This window comes from Ascidiella aspersa, chromosome 1 (genome assembly GCF_963924565.1).
Source record: "Ascidiella aspersa chromosome 1, kaAscAspe10.2, whole genome shotgun sequence".
Taxonomy (NCBI): Eukaryota; Metazoa; Chordata; class Ascidiacea; order Phlebobranchia; family Ascidiidae; genus Ascidiella; species Ascidiella aspersa.
Genome location: NC_139447.1, coordinates 37,625,323 through 37,641,541, shown reverse-complemented (window position 1 = coordinate 37,641,541; position 16,219 = coordinate 37,625,323). Strand labels below are relative to the sequence as shown.

Sequence of the window (16,219 nt, the reverse complement as noted above, 5' to 3'; positions counted from 1 at the left end):
CGATACGATTTTTGATTTATATGCAAAAAGTTTGTCTGCACAATATGATGATTTATTTTACAAGTTTAAACAATTAATTGGGTATGATTTACAAATACTTTATGGCTGTGTGGACAAACAGATTGTTACTTAAACAACATGCGGTGATTAAGTTCCAAACATTAAGGCGTGTTATTCATTTAAGGACTTAACGGAATAAATTTCCCTTCATTAAATTAAACTAAAACAACTTGTATGAGTTATACTAAGATTTACAAGACCATTACATAGATTTCATTTTCTTTATTGAACATAAAAATCTTCCCAAAATGCTGTCATTACTTTCTTTAAAATTAAGACATAACATATAGCATTTCTTTATGGAATGATACCCATAAAGTGTCACATTTATCAGGTGTAATTACCCACTGTTTAAAATCCACTGTTCCTAATTGGAAGTTGACAGTCATCGATGTTGCTCAACTATAGAAAAAAACGAGTAGATCCCCTAAATTATCAAAAAATTCTTTTTAAACTGATATGTATTGTCTATGTAACTTTGTGATTGTATTTCAAAAGACAGCGATAACCAAAGCGATGGATAACTGTCACCGATATACCGTTAATCACCAGAACTGTTTACTTGGACGACAACGGGAGCGAAACTCTGTATTCATAAAAACAATTGACATAATTTGCGACAACCGATGGCTTTATATCAACTTTCTTGCAGCTAGTCTATTGATAAATATACCTTGAGTATTGAAGTGCACCAAAAAAGCAAGGCTGCTATTTTACAAAATTTTATAAACACAATGTTGTTGCCGGTGACACTAAACGTGAAAATAGACATCTATTTAAATTACAAAAAAAAAACTTCCTTGTGGTAGCCAAAGAATTTTATTTTTATTTGGTTAGAAAAATAATAGTGAATAATAAGATAAAGGCTCTGACTAAGAACATTTAACTCGTATTATTATTTATTCTCGAATCAGAATTGCTCTTTCTATAAAAATAATCTTAGTTCAACTAAATTAAAAAAAAAATAAGATAAAAAATAACCTAGCAAAACCTTTTAGTATTTAACAATGACAACTCTAATACTTTGTCTTGTTGTAGATGTCCTCTGTCTCTTAATGGGACATATTTGGAACCAAACATAACGGCCTGTGTAGTTAATACAACTACTCAGCTGTACGAAGACACCTGTTGGTTCAACGTTTCGGACAATATGCAGCCCATTAATCTCTCAGTCTCTATAATGTCACATCAGCACGTTGAACAGGTGGGTGCACACATCTATTCAGCTGGTTTAAATGTTGCAGTTCACAAATTGCTCTAGCACTATGATACTTGCTCATAGTTTATTAACGACGTGAACATTTTTTTCCAAACTTTTTTTGTAGTTCGAACTCTTCTTTTATCACATTATGGCTAAAGTCATTTGAGAAGTCAAAAATGTTTTAAATTACTTTCCTCAGGTGACCAAGTTTTGCCACAACAACGCTAGCGACCCTGTAAATCTGCACAACCGGGACGCCCCCAATAAGCAGAACAGGTTTTGTGGGCGACGAAGTACTTGGGAAGTTGTCATTTCTTCCGAGGACTTTGCATCGAACCAACCAAACAACTCTCTGGATCTCAACGTGAACTTTGAAGTGGTTCAGACCAGAAGCAGCCCGGTCTACGTGCTCGTTCTTGATACTTCTGGAAGCATGAGAGGGGTAAAAGTTAATTTCTGCAATAACCGCAGTGCCAAATATCAGGGCTGCGGAGTCGGTTAGAAATAACCCGATTCCGACTCCTGCCAAATGTGCGATTTTGTCGAGTCCCTAGTCCTGACTCTACAGCCTGTATTTAGCCAATTAACGTAACTAAAAAAACGTTGATATTCAGCAGTCAACCTATAGGGGTGTCGTATAATTCGTTCCCTCACAATACATGGTTGGAAAATTTTCCACCATATGCTATTCCATCTTTACGATTTTCAGTTAATAGCCATATCAGTTTAAAATTCGGTACTGCGCATGCGCATTTCGGACATGGGACTCGGCTAGTTGTTACTAGAGTCCCGAGTCCGACTCCAGCAAAACAAACCGACTCCTTGAGTCCCGAATTCCGAGTCCGACTCCAAATCCGCAGCCCTGCCCGATATACCATATCCATTTTACGATTTTACTTTATAATAGTACAATAATATATATAATGTTGCTACCAGGAATGTTTCAATTGTAAAATTGTTATTCCGGCAAATTTTATTAAAGTATAGCAACTTTTCGATAACCTGTTCGGGCAATCGTCTTTAAGCCAATATTACTACTATGGGCGAAAAAATGCACATATACCAGACAAAGAGTAAAAAAAAATTGGTATTTTAATAAAATTTTGCTGGAAGATCAATTTCACAATTGAATGGTACTTTGATTTTGCCTACATCGAATTACTTAATAATTAGGCTATTTCTCCTTACACGGATTGGTAGCATATTGCATATTTCTCTTCTTCCGTGTGATATTTTATCTTAACCTCTGCCCGGGAGACCTGATTGGCCCCGTTATGCTAAAATAGAACTTTTTGATTTTCCTTCAGGCTACCTGTATGCTTACCTCCTTTAGACCAGTAGATATCAACCTTTGTAAGCATCTGAGCCATTTTGTTTAACAGTTGCTTTCAAAAGGAGTCGCAAAGGTCCAGCAGTTTAATAAAACTAAATTTTTATTAATAGAAACACAACACAACAAAGAAGGCAATCTGACTTATATTGTATTTCAATTTGTAAATGTTTCTCTTTCCATTTACTCTAAAACGTCCTGTTTTCTAGAAGGCAAGCTTTCTTCGAGGGTTGTTTAGTTATCGCTTTATTTTGTGTTCAGGGACATACCCAGTATTTTTGTTTGGCGAGCATGAACCTTTTCAGGGATGACGTCAAAAAGTTACGTCATTTAGCAATTATTCTTAAAACAATTGTCTAACGAACTCGTGCGCAAATATGCTTTTGATAAATAGTTTAATTTTTTTAACCTTAATGGGAGCCGCTAAAAGGGCGGTTAGAAGTTGAATGCGGCTATCGGAGCCACGGTTGAGAACCACTGCTTTAGGTTATATCTCCGGTCACGAAGCTATACTAGCATTTTTGCAACATTTGGGTTTTAAACGGACAATAGAACGGAGCGCTCTATTTTGCTATACTTTAAAGTTTACACCCTTATTATAACATATTAATTATTGAATTGCAGACGAGGTTGGCAAATATGATATCTGCTGCAACGGCATTTCTAAACACGTATGCACCAAATGGTTCTCAAGTGGGGATAGTAGAATTTTCGACAAATGAAACCATCATCAGCAATTTAACTCAAATCGATGGAAACAGAGATACCTTGGTTTCGCAATTACCAAGTGAAGCAGATGGTGGAACATGTGGCGGTTGTGGAATTCGGTCTGCACTTACGGTAGTAGTTTTTCATGGTTTTGCTCTTTTACTTATGTTACTAATAATACCGTATTATCTTCGTTATAGGTTTTAGATGCTGACACTCACGGGACCAACGTTATTGTGTTGACTGATGGAGAAGAAAATCGAAACCCCAACGTGTCGACTACACGAGAAGACGTTCTAAGCAAGGTTATGTCTAAACAATTGTTTTAACCTTATTTACTTATTACATAACACAAAACTACCACCTACATCTGAAATAACTGGTTACATTTAAATGATTTGAAACTGTGTTTAAACAACTCAGAGTATTACAAAGCTGATACTTAATTTTACAGTTATTTAGTACATAATTTCGTGGTCTGCGGATCATATGAAGATGATCTAAAAGCATTTTAGCACGAAAATAAAATTAAACTATTTTAACTCGTATTTTGTTGCACTTTCAATAAACAGGGAATCTGTCTTCGCGCGATATTCTTCGGAGAGTCAAGCGGAAACGCAGATTTGCAAAGTCTGGCTGAAAGCAGCTGTGGAAGTTGGTTCTACAGCAGGGATGGAGAGATTGGAGATCTTCTGAGCACGTTTCAAGTCACTGCTCGCATTGATGATGGAGATATCACCAAACAACAGATACAGGTTGAACAGAAAACAGATCCACGTTGCAATTTTAAACATGTTAAGTTATGCTAAATCATCTATTAAATAATCGTCACGTAACCTACAAATTAAATTATCATTTAAAAAAGTAGGAAACAAGTAAAAAGGTTGTACAAATTTATTCATTAATAAATAAGGAATCTGAGTCACTACCCCATACCTAGTGGTGGTATTGGTACTTGTCCGATACTAGGGTGGTATCGGTAGAGAATCGATACCATAATAATAGTGTATTGTAAGTCACGGTTTGAAATCAAATATAATCTAGCAGTGAATTTTTTTAAATGGCATATTACCAATAAGCACAACTAAGTTTAAAAAAAATACATTTGCATTTTTATTTTGATTAAGATTACTCGTATCTTACGGCTTCCTTGACGTAACAACGTAATTGTTCCCGAAATATTTAACTGAAAGTATATGTGTCATTTTATAGCAAACATCTTCTAAAATAAATATTTGAGGTGTTATTTACAGGTTTCAAACGACCAAGTGACAGCATCCACAGGCCAGAATTACACCGGCACCATTAACATTGATTCCACCATCGGAAACAACACCAAGTTCCAGTTCAGTTACAGTTCCACACAACCAGTTATTGAACTGACCAGTCCTGGTGGTACACGTCACTGTTCGTCAGCACTTACAAATGGGTGTACCGTCAGCGGAGTGGTTGATTCAACTGCGAAAACTGTCGTTTTTACCATACCTGGAACCGCTGAGGTACAGTTTGATTAAAAATCTTAAAAGTTAAAACACAAAGAAAAATTCAATACAGAAACTTCAGAAAAACATATATTAAAGGCGAATGCGTATTTTAACAATCAATCAGTTCTTCAACTTACCCCTCTGTACTCAGGGCCGTTGAGATACTGAGGCCTTAGACCATGAAAAGATTCGGGCCTCATATTTTCTAAGGTTAATTTTTTTTGTCTTTATTTTATTACTTTTTGTAGCTCGGTTTACAAAATTGGACACCTTAGGCCTACAGTACCCTTAATCCTGCCTGCGTTACCTGCCTGCATTAAATGTTTTGTTGATGACGTTGTGTTTACAGACTGGTGCGTGGACCTACATTGTGGCGTCATCCACAAACCAGTCCGTCACCGTAAGTGTGACGTCATACCCTGTGAGCACAACGATTGATCCAATCGTTGTGGAGTCTGGAACCTACGTCAAAAATGTTTCCGACATTGAAGTGTTTGTGATTTTTACAAAGGTAAGCTAAAGTCCGAAATTTGTTTCCTGTAAAAGCTGTTCAGAGTAGCGTTTAGCAATTAGTTTTACTTCGCTACTTAATTTGAATGATAGACTTGCCTTTAATGGCACATAAAAAGTTAAAACCGACGAAATTGTAACAAATGCCTCATGTGGATTATTTCAACAAGAAACCTTTAACAACCAAAGTTCCAAGATGGAAATAAGCAAGTAAAAAACTGTTTGCAAAAGTGAAAGGCCCCCAACTTCACAAGTATTTTTAAAAAAGATAATTTTTTCATTGTCTCAGGTGACCAAAGGTCCTCTCAAGGTCACCAACGCCACCGTAGACGCTTTAGTGACAACTCCAAACGGTGTGAAAATAAATATTATTTTGAAAGATGGCGGCGCTGGTAAGTAAAATGTTCTTATATGTGGTTATTCTGAAAACATCAGTATGAACTTTCTGTGATCATACGCAGAAATGTTCATCGCATTTTTAGCAGCAATACGCTGGATAACCTATGGTCCTACACAATACAAAAAGACCATTGTTAAATACAATAGTAAACTTCGAACGTTGGCTACAATACTTTTGAACACAGGAATGCCTATTTCGCTATAATATAAATTAAAATATGTTTAAACCCATTTCTACCGGTTATAATGAGGGTTTAATGAGCGCTATAAAATTGCCTTAAATATTATGACACTACGGTCATAAACGACAAAACACGATATATCATTATTTGTTTGAATACCATATAAAAATCTTTATTTTTTTACCAACGATATAAACTTTGGAACTTAGATAGTTATTTTAATCTAGTAACTTTGAGCGAAGAGTAGTAACGTAAAGAGCCAGAGAAGTAGTAACCTGTTAACTGTTAAAACGTGGTCGGTTTATGTTTTTTGCACAGGACTCTTATATATTTTTTTTGTAGTCCCTGATTTAGAAAAATCAGACGGGATCTACACAGCGTATTTTCTTCAACGTGACTGGACGACATTCTATTCGAGTAAGCTGATTTTCACTTCATTTTCAGATTTGTTTGCTTTAACGAAAGCGCTTTTCCCTTTATATTACGGTTTACCGAGAAATGTAAATTGTCGGCATATACTCATTAGGTCTTTAGGTTCAGCATTTTAATGACAACAAAGTGTTTTTATATGTAAATACGCACAACAACATTACATGGCAATAGTATGGTTGGCTTTAATGCATAGCAGCCGTTTTAACGTCCCTAGTTTGTTAAACCTTTCACCAGGTTACAGTAAGTGGTACTGGAATCTCTACCAAGAAAGTCAGCGATCCCGCACAAAGATCTCGAAAGCGAAGGTTTTCGCCAAGACTAAGCAGCAGCGGTAGGTTATATAAACTAACAGTGGTGGCCTAATTTTGAACACTGCAAACGCATATGATTTTAACACCTTGAAAAGAAAAAAGACATATGCAGTTAAATAGACGTAATAAGTTAAATAGAGTTTTAAGTTTTGAGGAACCAAGTAAGAGTTACTTGGTCACAAATGATGGATATTTTATGGTGTTTTTAAAAACACTGTCCTCTTTAAACTAGTTGCAAAGAAAAACATAATTCTGGTTTGATTTTATTATGCGATCACAGAAAGAAATGCCTCAATAAAATAAAATTTCGCTAAAAAGGTGAGCAGCTCGAAAAAATCTTCTAGAAAGAAAAAATATAAAAAAAGATATAAAAAATGTCTAAAATATAATTTTTTTTTTAACAACTTGCTATATAAAATTGAGAGTTTTAAAAAGTGCTTTATATTAGTTCCACAAAAATGTGCACGTTTTTTTAAAGCAAATCTACTTATCAGAAAAGTATACATTATTAAAATTAAAAAAAGCTTTATTACGAATACCAGATAATTGTTTATGTTTATAAATGAGGATTGCTATAATAACGCGGTAGCAGCAGTACATAGTGTCAGAATGTAACTGATTAACATACCCTCTTTTTTAGAATATATAATTTAAACCGGTGTATCATTTCATACTTTCATATCTTTGTGATACGTGAGCTATTCACGCGATGTTCATGTGATCTTCATTTACAGATCCTTCTGTCGTAAGCGTCACGCCACCTAGTGTCAGCTCAAGCGATCTTGATTCGTTCTCAAGAGTTGAAATTCCAGCAAGTTTTTCAGCAACTAAAGCGTAAGTTTTGGATTATTACATCGTTGTCAACTTAAGTGTTTCTTTTTATGGTTGCTGTGTTTGAATAGGATCCCGCATTTCTTTCATAAGGGAACCCGTTTTTTGGGGGGCAGTAAATACTAGAATTACATTGGCATTTATGTTGACAAAATAACTTACACCACAAACAAAAGATAACAATATTGACCTTCTGCCGATGCGAAATTTAACTCGGGCTCCACCTCAAAGTGTCGGCACCAACTCCTTAAATGGAGAATGTTTTTCCGAGGACTGAGTCCGAACATATACTGCTTTGTATTTTACATTTAGGAACATTTCATGCTTCAAGCTATATTTCGGTGGCAGTGCCCTGATTTTATATAATGAACCATATCCGTCCGCTACGAACGTATTAATATTAATTTAACAAAATAGAAGGGTAATGTAATAAATATGGCATTTAGCAATATTTAAATTAGCTTGAAGAAAGTCGGTTAACTTCAGTTGTGAGAACAAAACTTAATGATGAAAATCCTTTCACGTATAAAACAAAAAGTTAGACTAATTACCATTACTTTTAACCTTATTGCATTTTGATTAGTTTTGTGTCAACACCACCACATTATCGTATACAACCAGTTGGTATCGCGTATCGGCTCTGCTCCGATATAATCGGACATCCCTTATTTTAAAACACCTTCGTGTATTTCTTTACTGGTTTACTTGAAACCTAAAACAACCTTTTTTATGTTTATTCAAGGGTAACTGCTGCAACTGTGTCCGCTTCGCTCGGCCCTAGTCAAATACTTGACCTTAGCGTTGTCCAAACTGACCTTGAGAGCATTGACAAGGTCACCGTGACATTTACAGCACCAGGAGATGACCTTAACTTTGGAACGGGTGAATTTCTTGGCTTAAAATGTTAAATCTTCATGTTTATTACACGCAGGTTCATAAAACAACCTAAAACAATATTTTTTTAGTCTTCGAAATACCTTGTTAAAAATGTTGAATCTCATCTGTATTATCCAACGAGATTCAATATTTTAATGTGCGTTTCCCGAAGTGTGTGTTTTAGAAATGTCAGCGATTTGACACTTATTTTTAACCTTTAAACATAATGCCAAAGGTTTTCTAAGTATTCATGGAAACAACTTTTATGTTTCACCCAAGTAAATCGGTCAAATATATGTTATACATTAGAAAAAGCATAAATTTTCTAATGTATGACACAGAAAAAAAAACATGTCAGACAGTCTTACCGATTTTTGCCATGTAAAATATTTCCTTCATAGTTGGTTAAAAAGTCTATTTATAATATTATATGTACGCAAATGTGTAGTTTGTGTTTAAACACCTATTAGTTTTGCTCTCTTTTCGAATCTTCTTAAATCACGTTGTAGATTTGCATGGAACTTACCGTTGTACAAAAGCAAAGATGTTTATTTGCTTAAAGGTTGTTAAAAAGTATACATAGATATAATATACGACATACGTACACGAAGTCTTTGTGTTTTTGCACGTGACTCTTGCTTTGTATGTTCTACTTTAAAAACAGCAGAGTCGAAATTCTATATTGACCAGACAGATAAAAAATCCTGTCTTACAAATCTAACAATTATCACAATTAAATATTAGTTCCTAAAAAAGGCTATTTATAATATTATATGTACACAAAGTGCATTTGTATTTTAAACAACTATTAGTTTTAGTATATTTCTTTCTTCAGCCTCTCGATACGAAATCCGATACAGTTTCACTTCTCCTGGAAACGTTACGCTTGACTTCCCAACATGGACCGACGTCACAAACGCCTACGCAACACATGGTGACGTCACAATGCCTAAAGCTTCCGGCGAAGTTGAAACATTTGTTGTCTCACTTGTGGGGGTTCCCGCAAATGAAAATTCATCAAGGTGAAAAGCAAACTGAATATATATAAAGAAGTATTAGGTGCTTCTTTAGAAATAAAAGGCGTCAATTTCTCAAAATCATTCATTCGAATTAAAATACTCATGATGCCCTTGCGAAATATATATTTGTTTAGCTCAAATGAAAAACCAGATCTTGCTTCGATGATTCTTTCCCGCAGAACTGATGTCGTTTTTTCGTAACTGCAGTAGTCTATGTTTCAAGTAAAGTTATGTTTTTCAAGTAAATTGTAGATCTTGATTTTACCTCTGTGCTTATTTTTGGATCTTACGATATGATCCTGAACTGGCAGTAGTGGTGAAACATAAATTTAGATTTTTAGACAGATTCTAATATTTGCAACAAAAATAATTTTATTATCTTAATAGCTAGACTTGTTATTTTCGCAGGGTTTGGTTCGGTGTTCGTGCTCACGACTCCGATGGAAATGTTGCCGAAATCTCCAACATTGCTGCGGTCAGCACTTTTAACAGAATTTTGGTTCAACCAACAACTACAACAACAACAACTACAACAACTACAACAACAAAAGCAACTTCAACGACAACAACAAACGCAACTGCAACAACCAACCCGGAGACAGCTGGGAGCACTTCACCGGTTCAGACAACAACAGAAGTAACAACAGCAGCATCAACCACTTCTTGTAAGATGCCTATGTTAAGTTATGAGACATATGTTACGACTATTGTTGCTAAAACACTTTGTAGCGCTTTTCCATAATACTAGCCCCCGATTGTCCCGACCAAAGCACTTCGCAACTGTTTTAATTGAATAGATCTTTAAAATGGTAGGTTTGTAGCAGTTTTTAAACAACTTGTAAAATCATGTAGTTTTAAAACAAATAAACTTTTGAACTGCCTTGATTTAAGTCTTTTAAAGAATTACTTGGGTTAAAATGAAGTGTTTTTATTAAGCATTTTTTATAAAATTGAGTTGTTTATCTTATTTTTTGTACATAAATTATTTACTTGCTATATATTGTTTTTTGTTATTTATTATTTAGGTTATTACTTATAATAAAACGAAGTGGCGATAAAAATATCATTTCAACTTCGGTTTTAACAAGCTTTGAAATCTTGTTGTTTTTAGATTTTGGCGAAGAACCACCCAGTAACGAAACTACAATAATTGTTGTGGGTATAATAGCTGGAATATTTGGTAAGCAATTTGTTTTTTTTTAAAAAGCCTAATTTTAGCTTGACATAAATGGGTCAGTTTTTTTTTACCAAAGTGATTGTACATTTAAAATAAATATAGGCAACACCTGTTTAGTTTTCCTGAGAATTCGCAATACCATTCAGGGCTTTACTTTAAATTAATTGCGAAATACAAAAAGTGAAATATATTGCATTATGGCATCTATTCACGACTCACGTACTTGAAAAACCTTACTTATACGCTTAAAACACAGTCTTCAAAATAAAGTTCTGTAGAGTTTACTTAATCTATTTTTGTCCAGTTCTTGCGGTTCTCCTTCTCATCATTTGCATGTGCATGAAAATGTGTCGCTCCAACAAGTATAAGACAAGCGATCGAGAACGACAGCCAACGACAAACCGATATCAGATGGAATATTACTCAAACCGCAGGATGTGACTTTTTTGTCTGGTTGTAACATTTGTCTAATGTCTGTTCATCGAATAACTGTCTATTATAAAGTGCCACTTGTTATATTGCCAAACCCTATGCGTGCATTGAAAATGCGACTGCGTATGTGCATGTGTGAGTGTATGTGTGCATAGGCGTAGCCAGGAGGGGGCCTGATGGGCCATGCCCACAAAAATTTATAAATATTTTATTCTTAATAATTCTTTTTGTAGCATTTATGAACAGTACCACAACAGTCGAACACAGGCATGTCACACCTTCAAGTACCATGCACTGTTACGTCACAAACGATGTAGTTATTATTACGTTTGCTATAAATTAATGTAATTAAACTACTTTTGGTCAGTTTTTGCTCTTTGAATGGTTTTTGAGCATTGCGTTAACGCTCAGTCGGTTGCTGTTCGAAACGGTTTGCTAACATTGTTATTTGTGTTCGTTACGGCAGTTAATACAATGACAAAAGCTAAACAAGAAATTCTAACTTTTTGTCCCCCACAAAAATTTTTTCGGCTGGCTACGCCACTGTATGTGTGTGTGCGTGCGTGCGTGTGTGTGTGTGCTTCCATGAGCTATTTATGTGCGTGTGTGAGTGTTTTCCTATGTGCAAGCGTGTGTGTGTTCAACGCTCCACAACCCTGTATAAAAAATTTAAAGGTATAACTATTTGTGAGATTTAACACAAATCAAAAGTTTTGTTTTTAAAATGTTTCTTCTCTAGAGTGCGTTCTTTTGTGTCTATTAAGACTTGATGCCAGGCTAAAACACTTTCCACATTCTTAACATTTATAATGCTTTTCTCCACTGTGAGTTCTTTCACGATTTTTAAGACTTCCTGCCAGGTTAAAACATTTTTCGCACTCTTTGCATTTGTTAGGTCGTTCTCCAGTGTGAATTCGCTCATGATCTTTAAGATTCCCTGAGTGTTAAGTGTTCAACACTCCATAACCCTCTATCTGCGCAAACTGCCGCCCGCGGCTTATTTTTAATAAAGCATTTTAGGCAAAATAAGCCTTAACGTTTTTTATTGATTTTAGAATATTTGATTGAATACATCACTCCTGTAAGGCATCCCTACCTATTCCTACTCTTATCAGCTTGTCAAAAGAAGGATATTTAAAGATCCTTTCAAAATGAACCGCATGTTGTAACTTGTGTACTTGAGACCTCTTGTTTTACGCGGCCCGCAACGACATTTTCTGTTTCTTATGCGGCCGCTGACAAGAATAATTGCCCAACCCTGCCCTACAATCACTCCGGCCAATAAATTAACCCGAGTCTGACTCGCCAAATGTGTGATTTATTCTATAAGCACTGTGGATAAACATTGTTGTTTCTTTACACCTTGAGTGTGTTCATCGAGTGTTTCCAACTCCCGAGTCGGACTCTTAAATGTGTGATTTCGTCGAAGTCCTAGTCCGGCTACACTCTGTGTTTTACGCATTTGTAATTTTTAGTTGTATTTTTTATGTAATTAGAATAAGGTGAATATTCAGCAATCCAATCAAGGGTGAGTGATATATTCATTGCAATACGTGGGTGGAAATATTCCAGCATATGCCATTCCTTATTTAAGATTTGCAGTTTGCGGCCTTATTAGTTTCGAAATTTGGTACTGCGCATGCGCACGTCGGACTCGGGACTCGAGTAGTTTCAGGTTGTCTTACTCTAGTCCTGAGTCCGACTCCAACAATGCAAACCGACTCTGTCGAGTCCCGAGTCTACCTCGGACTCTTCATCCCTGTACAGTATATATTAGATGCACTGCGGAATATAGAAAATGTTAAATGCACTGCGCAATACATTTTTACTTGAGTCCCAAGTCTAACTCTGACTCCGCAGCCCCGTTCAGTGTAATGATCCTCTCAAACTACTGCGGTCAGTAGAAGCCAAATTTTATCGCAACAAAGTTGTAAATAACCACAACATTTAAATCTGTATATAACTCTATTTGAAAATTTGGTTCATACTGTAGATGTTTATTCATCATCAAAAATTTCAGGTGGTAAAATTGGTTTAATGTCAGCATTTTGAAGCAGCAATAAGAGCAATTTTGCCATAAAAATAAAAATAAACGTACGTTTGTACACTTTTGAAATCTAACAACGCCAAATGTTTTATTTTTGTATATTTCTGTAATATTGCCTAATAAGATTATTTGCTTTTGTAATAACTATTGCCATTTGTAATGTGTATTTGTTAAATCGAAAAACGAAATAGCCAAAGTAGTTTGTGCAAAAATAGACTTTTCTTAATGTGCTAGACCTTCACTTGAAATCGAAAATTGTTTCTGCAAGGAATACAAGTGCTACGATTTAGATAACTGTGAACTGTCTGGATTTGTTTTTGATTTATTGCAAGGAAAAAGGTCCGATAATATTAGATCGAAGCCGATAGCCGATACCCGATGCCAAGTGGAAGTATCCTTGGTCGTCCGATACTCGAGTGATATCGGCGCCGTTCCCATACCAAATTGAAATAGGAATTTCACCTGGATTTAAAAAATCGTTTTTGTACGAAAGACAAGTGGAACGATAGGTAAACAGTGTGCTGTCTGGAATGGAATGAAACATGCACTCACATATGTATGTTAACAACTGAGATCTAGCCCTTCTGAAGCTGTTTTTGACCAACGATTACGGCTTACCTAATTGACCGGAGGTCGTGAGTTCGAACCTCACTGCAGGCTAGTTGTTTTTCTAGTCTGCTCTGCTTGCATCATAGATCAACAGATTCGGTGAGTCTGCAGTGGCTTTCGTTGTACTGTCTGGAATTGTTTTTGATACCTTGCAACTAGATATGACCGATAAATCGATCTTCGTCCGATACTAGGGTCGTATCGGTGCCGATCGGATACCAAATAAATGTAGCAGTTTCCGCCATGATTTCCAAATCAGTGATTTATATCTCTACAATAAATTTATTAAAATATTATTAGGTCAGCAACTGGAAGGTAACTGACTTCTAAACGTAAAGGCAACTTTTGGCTAAATGAATTTAAAAATCGCTTTCAACTGTTAAACTAAATCTATTTTGTTTAATTTAGCGTAATAATGACGTCATTTATCGGATCGCGATTATTTTTGTCTAAAATAACACATTGTATCGGATCTAACTATTGCGAGCATTAACTCTGTTGTTGAAAAATAAAAGTAGAAAAACAATGCCGACATTTTCTAAATGGATCATTCGCACTCAATTGCTAAGCTTAATTCAGTTGAGATGCAGGAGCGAGGACGAACGAACATCATGAAGTTAAATTAAAAATCGAGCATCAGACGATATATTCTCACTTGACAACGTATTTTTCTTCCGATCCAATATCCTAAGACATTCTTGGTAGTTTCCCATAAAGTATTATATTCGTAATAAGTAGGTTATTCACCTTTCTTAAATCATACCCAATTAGTTGTTTAAACTTGTAAAATAGAATTTCTTCTTTTGCATACAAACGTTTTGCTTATAAATACAAAATTGGTATCGGAAGTCATAAATTTAGTGTCATAAGTTTAATGGTGAAAATAACGGCCCAAATAGACGTTAAAAGCGTGTATAAAACGGGTGCAACCAATGTGGCCTTCATATCACTGATGATGGCATTAGAAATTGCCGAAACGTTTGAAAATAAAGCATGTCGCTTTTAACGTCTATTTGGGCCGTTATTTTCACCATTAAACTTATGAACAGATCCGTATATAGCGTTCCTTAGTATCATAAATTTTAACGAAAAAAAGATCTTTTGACAAGAAGCTATACTATCACTTGACATCGAGCATTTTATCGGTATTAATATTAATGGACATTCCTAGCAGTTGTCCGCAAAGTATTATAATATATAAGTAGGTTATTGCCCTTACTTAAATCATACCCGATTAGTTGTTTTAACGTGTAAAATAAAAATGTTCACCCATTTAAAAAAAATTTGCTTCGCAATATCTAAATGTAATCATAACTTTACTATTCGCTAAAAAAATAGCCTGAATTTAAGATTTCGCGTGAAATTCACTTGTCATACAAGTTATGATTATGAGCTCGCCAAGCTGTCAGCCTCTTGTGAAGCAAGCCGCCATCGCCCGCCAGAGGCGACAAAGAGCTAACTACGTTTCCATATTTGTGGCAATTGCTGGGCTGCGGCTTTTCAGACAGCGCTAAAACGGCTCGCTGAGCTGTCAGCCTCTCGTGAAGCAAGCCGCTTTTATCCGCTAGAGGCGACAGGGAGCCATCCTGTTTTTCAAATTGTGGCAATGGTCGCGCTGCGGCTTTTCAGACAGCGCCAAAACGGCTCGCTGAGCTGTCAGCCTCCTGCGAAGCCATCCGCCGTCGTTCGCTAGAGGCGACAAAGATCTGAAGTCGTTTTTCAATTGTGGCAATTGCTGCGCTGCGGCTTTCCAGACAGCGCCAAAACGGCTCGCTAAGCTGTCAGCCTCCTGCGAAGCCATCCGCCGTTGTTCGCTAGAGGCGACAAAGATCTGAAGTCGTTTTTCAATTGTGGCAATTGTTGTGCTGCGGTTTTTCAGACAGCGCTAAAACGGCTCGCTAAGCTGTCCGCCTCCTGCGAAGCCATCCGCCGGCATTCGCTAGAGGCGACAAAGATCTGTGCATTTTTGCTGAAATTCTTGAAAGTTTGAGCAAAACGCGCAGAGCCCTTTCAAACCACACGGCGCGCAACTGAGTAGAAAAATTGAAGTCTTTTGAAATGTGTTAATGGTTGCTTTGCTGGGCGTTTGAGTTATGCTTTTGTCGTATGGCCCTACTGCAGGGCTCGAAATATTAGTTCCAACAGCTTTGTTCGTATACAGGGTTCGAATTGTTCTACAAGCCCCTAAATGTAATCAAATTTGCAACAAAATTTTATTCCAAATGCAATACCCTCGATATATTTGTTGTTATACTGTATAATAAAATTTTATATCCTTGGGATTTTGGTCTAAGGGTGCTCTAGCGGCCATTTTGTTGGTGGTGTGCTAACTTGTTTTGAGTTTCCGGAATGCTATGCTCTTATTTCGTTCTATACTAACGCAAAAATAGATCAATAATGACGTTTTCAGTGTGTAACAAAACAACAATTGTTGCGACAACAACAAAACTTTGTGAAAACATTTTTCAAAAGTTATACAATATTTCAAAATCCCGGGACAGTCGATGGAATGTTTCTATTACATATATCTGTGAATTTACAACTGAGATTTCACGCATGATATCGGTGCAAATTCACGATATTATCAAAAAAATAACCAGCATCACCGTAC

General features: G+C 36.0%; 1 protein-coding gene across 1 annotated transcript; it reads left to right on the top strand.

Annotated features, from left to right (window-relative positions):
• Positions 1-5,114: 5,114 nt before the first annotated feature.
• LOC146170370 (calcium-activated chloride channel regulator 1-like) lies at positions 5,115-11,824 on the top strand. The gene is made up of 8 exons (XM_083388514.1): positions 5,115-5,294; positions 5,583-5,685; positions 7,352-7,451; positions 8,191-8,330; positions 9,160-9,346; positions 9,752-10,008; positions 10,455-10,523; positions 10,825-11,824. Exons 1-8 carry the CDS (start codon positions 5,115-5,117, stop codon positions 10,959-10,961), a joined length of 1,173 nt encoding a protein of 390 aa, XP_083244640.1. The 3' UTR covers positions 10,962-11,824.
• The last annotated feature ends 4,395 nt before the right edge of the window (positions 11,825-16,219 follow it).